The 10,000-nt window shown below is 44.0% G+C and overlaps 1 protein-coding gene across 2 annotated transcripts in view; it reads right to left on the reverse strand.

The window, feature by feature from the left end:
- The window catches only part of myh14 (myosin, heavy chain 14, non-muscle), a 48,002-nt gene that overhangs the window by 21,625 nt on the left and 16,377 nt on the right, over window positions 1-10,000 (reverse strand). For both annotated transcript variants that reach the window (XM_080427005.1, XM_080427004.1), the window contains exons 13-20: window positions 9,154-9,268; window positions 6,456-6,661; window positions 5,335-5,456; window positions 4,803-4,872; window positions 3,229-3,389; window positions 2,266-2,374; window positions 1,843-1,974; window positions 1,073-1,279 (exon numbers count right to left, since the gene is read on the reverse strand). In XM_080427005.1, the coding sequence (XP_080283131.1) occupies window positions 1,073-1,279; window positions 1,843-1,974; window positions 2,266-2,374; window positions 3,229-3,389; window positions 4,803-4,872; window positions 5,335-5,456; window positions 6,456-6,661; window positions 9,154-9,268 (1,122 nt within the window). The remainder of the gene's footprint in view (window positions 1-1,072; window positions 1,280-1,842; window positions 1,975-2,265; window positions 2,375-3,228; window positions 3,390-4,802; window positions 4,873-5,334; window positions 5,457-6,455; window positions 6,662-9,153; window positions 9,269-10,000) is intronic.

Raw genomic sequence — 10,000 nt, forward strand, 5'->3', positions numbered from 1 at the left:
TTAAAAACTCAATCAATGAACCGATCAATGACAAATATAGGCTTTAAGTAGTTAAAGTTGTACAATGCAGATTCACAAATAACGATTTTTAGCAACCTCTGCTGGTCACTACCGTCACTGCATACAATTTCCGTAGTCCTCGATTACCCAGAATTCCATTTGTTTTCACCGGAAGCCGGAAGCGTTTCAAAAAGCGTTCTTTTAATTGTTTTATACTATCTGCAGATCGTTTCTCTTAGCCAGTGGAGCATTAGTTACCATGAGCTGTGCTTTCTTTTTCTGTTCTTTTTCGATCTTCCAATCCTACATTCTCTTAAAATCAGCGTGAGGTTCCTTTTTGTTATTAGCGCGGTAGTTCCTGGCCAAACAGGAAACCGTTGCGGTAGTTCCTGGCCAAACAGGAAACCAGTGCATTTCCGCCTCCGTTTTCCGGCCAGATGACGTCATTTTCCCGGGAAAGTCCCCCCCGTCACCGTTCAATAGAAAATATATAAATAAAAGGCTTCCGGGGGTGAAATTCATGGAGTGGGTGTTGTGAAACTTTTGCCACTCACAAAAGATATACAATTTAACTTTAGTTTTGTTGAAAACGTTACCTAGTATTACTTTAAGTAAGGTATTTGGGTAAATTTTAACTCATGTTACATTTGAGTGAGCACAGGGTAGTGCCTGGCACAAGGACACTTAGAAATGATTTCCACATGATGTAGGGGCGGCATTAGATGAGTGGGTAGAGAGGCCATCTGGGAATAAGAGGGGTACCCGCCAAGTCTATGTGTGAAAGTGTCCCTGAGCACGATATATAACCCTTAACTGCTCGCTCTCATGCTCTCAATATGACCAGCTGAGCAGCTATCAGCTGGATGAAGCTGAAACTGAATTTCTCCCACGGGATCAATGAAGTTCCACCTTAACTGTTGTGATTTTGTGTGGTTTCTTTTCACTGGGCTGAACCTTTGTGGGGTTCAGCCCAGTGATGTTTTAATTCCTAGTCATTTTCTCCAGACACTCGGCCTCCCCATCACACCCAGACCACAGATCATAGACTTAGCAGAGCAGTGATTGGTCGAACCTGCACGTGCTGCTGCATTCGTTTCTTCTCATTGGTCAGCTGCGTGCCCCTTTCTTCTTCCTCCTCCAATCGGCTCTCCAGCTCGCCCAACACCTCCTCCAGCTCCTGCTTCCTACTGGCCAGCCTGGCCCGCATCTCCTCCGCCTCGGCGAACAGCTCGGCCTCCGCCTGCAGCTGGTCAGCCAGCACCGCCTTCTCCTCAATCAGCTGCACGTGAAACACACAGAGGATTGAAATTAGAATTGGAATTGATTGGGGAATTGGAATTAGAATCATCATATCCAAGTGAACAAAACTCTGTCAGTCCCGTCCTGATCCATTTTTCTCTTCTGAGTTGACCAATCAATCTGAACTAGCAGATGGGCATTGACCATTGGCATAATGGGAGTGAGGAAGTTGACTCTTCACTTTTCCCAAATTGAAGCTGTTTATTAGCATTTTTTTGCAACAGTATAGTGTAGTCGTGTCCCAGCAATGCCATGGTTCTATGAGAGTCGCAGTCCCATAGCCTGTATGGACGCTGTGTGTAAATGCGGGTATGGACTAATCAGAATTAGAAATGGAACAGCACTACATTCAAAATGATTAATCGAATTGAAATATGGATAAGAATCGGAATCGGAAAATTGGAATACGAATTGAAATTGGATTGGAAGAAGTTCAAATGACCATTATAATTGGAAACAGAATTAGAATAAGAATCAGTTAACTAGGATGTAAGAACATGTAAACAAGCTTATGGATACCAAAGTGAAGCTATGGGTTTTGACCTGTGTGTGTTTCCTGTCCAGATCCACATAGTCCTGCTCCACTAGGCCCAGTTTGTCCTTAGCATTCTTAAGCTCCGTTTCCCTGACCTGGATCTCCTCGTCCTGCCGGGTCACCTGCAGCAGGGGCTTCACCTGGAGGTCACAGGGTAAGGGTCAAAGGTCACCTAAGTACTAGCAGTGAATTGCAATGTATTAATATTTGATCAGCCGTCACATCATGGCGACTGCTTGTTTCACCAAGCTCAATTTAAACATACATTTCATAACTTATTTTTTGGTAAATCAAATATAATTTTCACTAGTGAAACACATTCCTGTATAATTTAATACCTAGAACCTTAATGAAACACGTTACTGTAAAATGTAATGTGTCCAGTACCTATAAGTGAAACATGTTACTCTATGATTGAATGTGTCTTGTACCTTAGTGAACAGCCTCCACCATTGCCAGTTCCTGAGTTTGAGGTAGGCAGCACAGTTTCTCTGCATCACTCTGAGAGCGCTGAGCTGCTGTTGTTTCTTTAGATAGCACCTGAACGGTGACAGAAATACAGCAATCAACAACAAATACAGGAAAAGTTAATAAATACAGGAAATGTGCTTGGAAAATGAGCATGTACATGTACTGTATGGACTTTGAGAGGTGTGCATAATTGAGCAATTTGTTTTGGCGCTTTGAGCCCCCTCTGGCGGACTAATACAGCAAAACGAATCAAGACAGGCAGGGAGTTTTAAATTAAGACAAAAGTTAATTCATATGTTTGTTAAACCAGTGCTTCAAATGGCATACTGAAAACAAAACCCCACAGCACACCTGTTAAAGGTCCAATCCAACATAGATTTGAAGTGAGCATTCACTTATATTATTAAAACTAATTCCCCTAAAGAATAAATACATGTCTCCATTGCCTTTTTACTTAATTGTTTGTGTATCCATTTGTGTAAAAAAGTAACCAAATCCATTTGGTTACATTAAACACTCTCAGAGAAAATTAATTAGGTATTCATCATAATCATGGATTAAAGCAAAATATAATCTCACGACTGAAAATGATTGTATGACCAAGTCCTAATGTACGACACAATACAGTGTGGAAAATGATGATGTTTTAGTAATATTGTTCCTGCTGTTCTACATACTGCCAACCAGGTGAAGAAATCACAGATTGAGGATTGAAGATTTTATGGAAGATGCTTCTGAACATAATTATTGGTAGTTTGACCACTTCAAATGCTCTAATCTTATAATAACAACCGAAAATAGCCTATCTACAAGTGACGCATTGGGAGCTTATAGATAGGCTATTTTCGCTGCGCAACATGCTTCCATAGAAGACATGGTGGCTTCTGTGGAATCCAAACTGAAACTGATGACTGTGATCGTACCTGCGGGCCAGATAACCCCTGGAGGCGCTCTGGAAGCGGATGATGGTGTCGGTGATCTTCAGGTCTCTCTCCTCCTCCAGGTGGGCCAGGACCCCGGCCCTGAAGAACACTTTGCTCTGACCCACGCGGAACAGGTTCCTGTCCAGCTCCAACGCACTGATCTACAAACACATCATTCGCACGCTGTTACTTTCTGAATGTTCCGGAATGTTCTGAATGTCTTCTTTTTCAAATCTACATCAACATCTACTTCTACAAGCTCGGCTATTTTCACAATTTATGAAATAAGGCTTTAAGGGATCTTGTAATGACCCTCACGGGTCCATTTGGTTACACTTGTACACTCTCCAATGTTAAATGAACACACAGAATTTTACTGCGTATAGTGTGTGTGTGTGTGTGTGTGTGTGTGTGTGTGTGTGTGTGTTGGACCATGGGTTAACAGCTGCTCATTGTGTGAAACACTGGAGGAAGGAGTCAGTGTGGACGGTCCTGTTTGTCTGCTTTTGACCCCAGTGTGCCACTTAAGACACCGGATGCCACCATAACAAAGCTGAAATAGAGATCTGTGTAACCTGCTCCACAGTGAGGCTTCAAAGCTACAATCCGGGACTTATTGTAATAAATAAATACCAATCTGTATGCAGAGTATGTTCATTTATTGTTCATACAATACAATGAGTACTGCTCATCTGCAGTGGTTGGAGGTGGTCTCCCTACTTTTCCATTGAAAAATGTAGACCCTGGTGGTGACGCAGCCTGATCTCACAGAAGGTAGTATACATTGCACAGACCTAGTGCACGTCATTCCGTGCATGGTCGCCTAGAAAACCCGAAAATCCGTGCATATGTACGCCGAGTCCCACGGTGGGCGTAACCAGTTGCAACCCGGAAAAACCCGGAAGCAGAGCAGTCCCCACAACAAAATGTACGATTCTGTGCCTATCGGTACATAACTCAAACGGCGCTGAGTAGGCTCAAGGGAACGTCGCAGGGAATGGCTCCAGTTCCCATGAGACTGCGCGCCTCCGAAATGGTTTAGTCAATGGGGGAGATGCGAGGCGGCTATGCACGGATTTTCGGGTTTTCCAGTTGTCTATGCACGGAATGACACTCCGTGCAATGTATACTAAGTCGTGTGAGATCGGGTGACGGATAGGACACTGACTGGTTAACAATGTCAATAAAGTTAATTGAAGCAGACAGTGCACTGGATTGGACACTAGATCCGCCGCGATCTTTATTGCGTTGCGATTACCTCTCTGTGACATACGTAGCTAAAATGTCACAGATTTCTCTGATGCCAATAGCCATCATGTTGAAGTGAGCTCAACAACTCTCAACCTGGTGTCCCTTTTTCTGGGCATGTCATTATAGGCCAACATTTCCCCAAATTTTGCAAATGATAATAAATAGCAGACCTACAAGCTAGATGTTATATTTTCACTATCCATCGTATGATGTATATAGGTTTTAAGTGGTTAAGCGAGAGACAAAACTCTATTTGCTTACACACACTGTGAGTGCCTGGATGTGGGTGGCGTAACAGACACACGTGTGACACTCTGACTCACCATGAGCTCTGATGCGTGTTTTCCATCCATGAAGGTGCGATCAATGGCGTTGGGCGTCAGGATCTCATACCTGGAACGTAAACGGGTATATTGTGTTTGTGAGAGAGATAAACCACACCGTGAACTGAGAGATTTGCCCATGCACAATATGGGACATAAAGTGTGTCGGTCAGAAAATACTGTAATGTGTGTGTGCAGTGTGCACACACACACACACACACACACACACACACACACACACACACGTACAGAGACACACACATACACGGCCGTAGCTTAGTGGACAGAGAGGCCTTCTGCTAATCAGAAGGTCACTGGTTCACCTCACGGCCACGGTCTATGTGTCGATATGTCCCTGAGGAAGACACTTAACCCCTAACTGCTCCCCCCCCCCCCCCCCCGAGTGCTCATAATAACCATCTGAGCATGTCATCAGCTAGGAGAAGCTGATGGTACACACACACGCACACGCACGCACACGCACACACACGCACACACGCGCGCGCGCGCGCGCGCACACACCCTGTCGTACCTCTGTCTGAACTCCTGGAAGGGGATGCGGTTTGGGAAGCCCTGCCGGCAGATGCGGATTCCCTCCAGGACACCGTTACACCTCAACTGGTCCAGGACCAGGTGAGGACTCAGCTTACCAGCCTGGTGCGGTCCAGAGAGGTACAGAGACAGAGAGGAAGAAGAGAGGGGACACGAGTGACAAAGGAAAGAGGGAAGAGGCACAGGTGGGAGAAAGAGATGGAGGGGGGTGGTGGATGGTGGGATGGATGTAGAAGAGGGAAACCGGAGAAAAAGAGAAAGGGGGGTTGACATAGAGGGAGAGGGATAAGAGAGAGAGAGAGTGGGGGAGAAATGTTAGTCAATTGTTATGCTCGCTCTAATAACACAACTGCAATCGCCTCCCTTTATCCTCCAATTGCCCTTCATCTTTCATTCACTCATCCTTTCCTTCCATCGATACTCCCTCTCCTCCTCCTCCTCCACCCTTTCTCTCTCCTCCTTCTATCCTCTCAGCTCTCTCCTTCTTTCTGCCCTCGACTGTAGTCTGGGGTTTCCTCGAAGGTGGCACTTGTCTTTCCTGTTCCTGTATTTTCCCATAGCTTCCGAGCAGCAGATTTGAACAGGAAACACATACTGTATAAAGTGTATTTCCACTTCAAATCTGCTGCAGAGCCAAACAAAACAAAGCAAGGGGAAAAGGAACAGGAACAGGAAACAGGTACTGTATGCCTTCTGGCTACCGAGGACTACAGTTATGCACAGAGCCTATTGTCCCTAAGAACACTGGTTCTCAACCTTTTCTGGATGAGGCCTAGGGCCACTTGAAAATTATGAAAGCTTTTGCGGCCCACACATCTGACCACTTAACACGGCAGCCGAAAGTGGTCAGATGGGTGGGCGGCGTGCATTTTCAGAACAATTGTGTTCTGGCTTAAATCAGTGGAACTCACGTAGTATACTTTAATTTATCCGTAAACATTTTTAAAATGTTAATGTTATATTAATTATATTAATAATTATATTATTTGTTTTTACAATTATTTGGGGGCCCACTTGCAATGTCCTCATGGCCCACCAGTGGTCCCTGTACCACAGGTTGAGAACCACTGCATTAGAATAAGAATTCTCTCTCTCTCTCACCCTCTTCTCATGGTTGGGGATGATGCAGCGCAGGAAGTTGGGGTTGGTGTTCCGCAGCGTGGCCATCAGCTTGGTGAGGGACTCCTTGTGGAGCTGTCCCACCGTCCGGAACATGCCCTTCTTGGTCTTCAGACCGGCCGCTCCGAACGGGAGCGGGGCGCTGTTCTCCCCTGAAGACACCTGGTCCAGACCCACAATCCTCTCCACTGAACACACACGCACACACGCGCGCACACACACACACACACGCACACACACAAACACAAACACACACACACACACACACACACACACACACACACACACACACACACACACACACACACACACACACACACAATGAAGGTGCATTTCTCAGTACATCAATAGTAATTAATCAATCTGTGTTTTATCAAGTACAACAGACAGACATAGAGTGTTTGGCAAAACTGGGTTTGGAAGGAGCAGAGTCTGCACTGCGGGACGCCATGTTTGTTCCACGCCATCGTTTCACATACATTGTGTGAGAACTGACAACAGACACTGTCTGTCGCCCCGGGCCTTTGGAGCCAATGTGGAGACAGACCTGTTTGCCAAACTCCCCTGCTGTGGTCTCTCTGTGTGTGTGTGTGTGTGTAGCGATGCTGAAGTGATAGAAGACGGAATCCGGACACCATTCAGGATCACGCAACACACAATGTACAACCACCGGTTCTCAACGTGGGGTCCGGGGGACCCCCAGGGGTCCTTGAGGGCGTTCCAGGGGGTCCCCAGCGTGTACAAATAGAACTAATGGAACTAAATGGAACCATTTGGTTCCATTCACACTCGCAGAGTTAAGTTTACACTCAGGAGTTGACTGTGTGTGTGTGTGTGTGTGTGTGTGTGTGTGTGTGTGTGTGTGTGTGTGTGTGTGTGTGTGTGTGTGTGTGTGTGTGTGTGTGTGTGTGTGTGTGTGTGTGTGTGTGTGTGTGTGTGTGTGTGTGTTCCTCCTGAATGCAACGTGTATGATGTAGTGACTACATTGTAGAGACTACGCTGTAGTCTCTCAAACCAGACTATCTCTCCCACATTCTTTGAATGCTACAGAGAGTCTGTAATTGCCCTTCAGAACGGAAGGGTATTCAACCAATCACGGCACAGTGTTCATGAAAATGAATGAATTTTAGAATAGGCTTATCTTACTTTATTTGTGTCTTTATTTCAGAGGGACAATATATGTTAATGGACAATGCATAAAAAAGCACAATAGTCTTTCAAATATATTTAGGATTTCCATTTCTGCTAAGCAGCTAGCTAGGCTTTGACTAATTTGGTTTCTTTCTAGGAGTATATTTTGCGTGACTGCACAGGCGAAACAAAAGTGGGGAATTTACATGAAATCTGCTTTTTTTTTAAACTCATTTTTATAGCTACCCAAGTACAGACTCAGGCAGAAGCGTTTGAAAATTGTGGGAGCCAACATGTCTGCCTTGAGAGACTGCTTATGATGTGAAGTTATCTTGATATGTACGCTTGGCTCAATTCTGAAGCAGTGTTTCGCAAAAAAAGGATCGTGAACGTGTTTTTATGGGTTGTGAGTAAATATCCAACCCCTGTTCTAAAGAAACAAGGTGACATTTATCTGATCTTGAAGTAATTGAGCTACATCACACAAACACAGCACTGCACTACAAACAACACAGAGCAAAGAGCAAACAGACAAGATGGCAGCTAAGAATATGAATGGCGAATAGTTATGATACAAACGCTAACTAATGAACAAACACAAAATAAAAGAAAACAAGACACGCCATTCCAAAGCTGGGCACACAAAGAATGAAGGAGGAATGGGGAAGCGAGAAGGAGTCGCTAATTTATACTTCATTGCCGCTGAATATGACTGATTTTGAACTGAAGAACTTTATTTTTTTTTTTACGTCAAGTGACGTGGCTGTGCGACGAAGTTTAAATTAGGCTTAATAAGGAGGAGAGAAACCTACTGTCGGAGCCATTAGCTTGTAGCGTGGCATAGGAGTCAAAGAAGTAGACACGAGGAAGAGTCTGAATGTCTGAGACCACAGGAGGAAAGAGGAATACACACAGAGTGCAATAGAGAGAGAGAGAGAGAGAGATAAAGCAGTAAAGATTAGAGAGCAAAATGAAAGAAGAAAGGAAAGAGGAATGATCGAGAGGAGAAGAGAAGAGAAGAGAAGAGAAGAGAAGAGAAGAGAAGAGAAGAGAAGAGAAGAGAAGAGAAGAGAAGAGAAGAGAAGAGAAGAGAAGAGAAGAGAAGAGAAGAGAAGAGAAGAGAAGAAGCTCAAGTTTACACCGCATTGGCAAAAAGGAAGAAAGAATAGAACACAATAGAAAAAGAGAGAGGTGAATGCAAGCGAACAGAGGAGAGAACGAGAAGGGAGAGAGACAGAGCGATGAGCACGCAGCGAGTGGAAGTAGTTGATTGATAGAGAGAGAGGAGAGATAAACAAAGTGTTAATACGAGTTGAACCGGGAGACAAAGGTTTTAAATAATATAAGAGATTAGATAAATTACAACAAATATACACTTTGACTTAAGATATGATTACCGGTATTCTGTCTGTGAAAATATATTCAATATTATTTATTCTATTTTTTTTCCTGTTGCTTGTGCTTTGCTGCTTCCCTGAACCATGATTTCATAAATGAATAGTGATAATAATTTTCTCATATTGTCTTATATTGTCATATCATATCTTACCCTCTCTCCAGAGTTCAGAGATGAAGTGATCAGAGGATTGGTGAAGGAGAGATGCCACATTGTCATTAAGAGGATCCATGTTCTTCACTAACCAATCATCTGCCTTATAGTCCACCTGGGGAGAGTAGAGTAGAGTAGAGTAGAGTAGAGTAGAGTAGAGTAGAGTAGAGTAGAGTAGAGTAGAGTAGAGTAGAGTAGAGTAGAGTAGAGGAGAGGAGAGAAGGACATACAAATTGTGAGACAGCATTACAGAGCTGTTGTACGGCAGCAGAACACAAATGTCTACACACTTTATCTTAGCATTCAAATGAAAAAGTCATAGGGCACTGTTAGAATACTGCTATTGTCTTGACCATAAATACTTGTTTTTCTCGTTATTCTCTTCTCTCGAACCTCTTTGGTGTCTTTTTATCAGTAAACCGTAAAGCTGTAATCCGTAACGTTTATGTCCTAACAGAGATTCGAGTCCGGTTCTCCTGCGCGAGCGCAGAATTTCTACTGCTGAGCTAATACAGGAGGTCTGTTTGAGGGTACATTGCGTTTTGATCTTCATGCATTAAATACCACTTGTCAACCAGTAGGGGTCATACCCGACCACAGGATATACATTTCTCAACAGAAGAGCAGGTAGACGAACTACAACCACAGCAGTTGTGTTAGTTATATTGTATTAACATACTCTACCATACAGATTGCTCAAAAGAATGTTTTATTCACACACACAAAAAAAAGTTAGGGATTGTAGCTTCGGAATAATCTTTATAAGGGCGACCCGATAACTGAGTGGTTAGGGCACATACTACTGTACATGGGCTCTAATGCCTTACAGCTAGTCCCTGGTTCGATT

Source organism: Gymnoscopelus braueri, assembly GCF_963280865.1.
Source record: "Gymnoscopelus braueri genome assembly, chromosome: 4".
Classification (NCBI taxonomy): Eukaryota; Metazoa; Chordata; class Actinopteri; order Myctophiformes; family Myctophidae; genus Gymnoscopelus; species Gymnoscopelus braueri.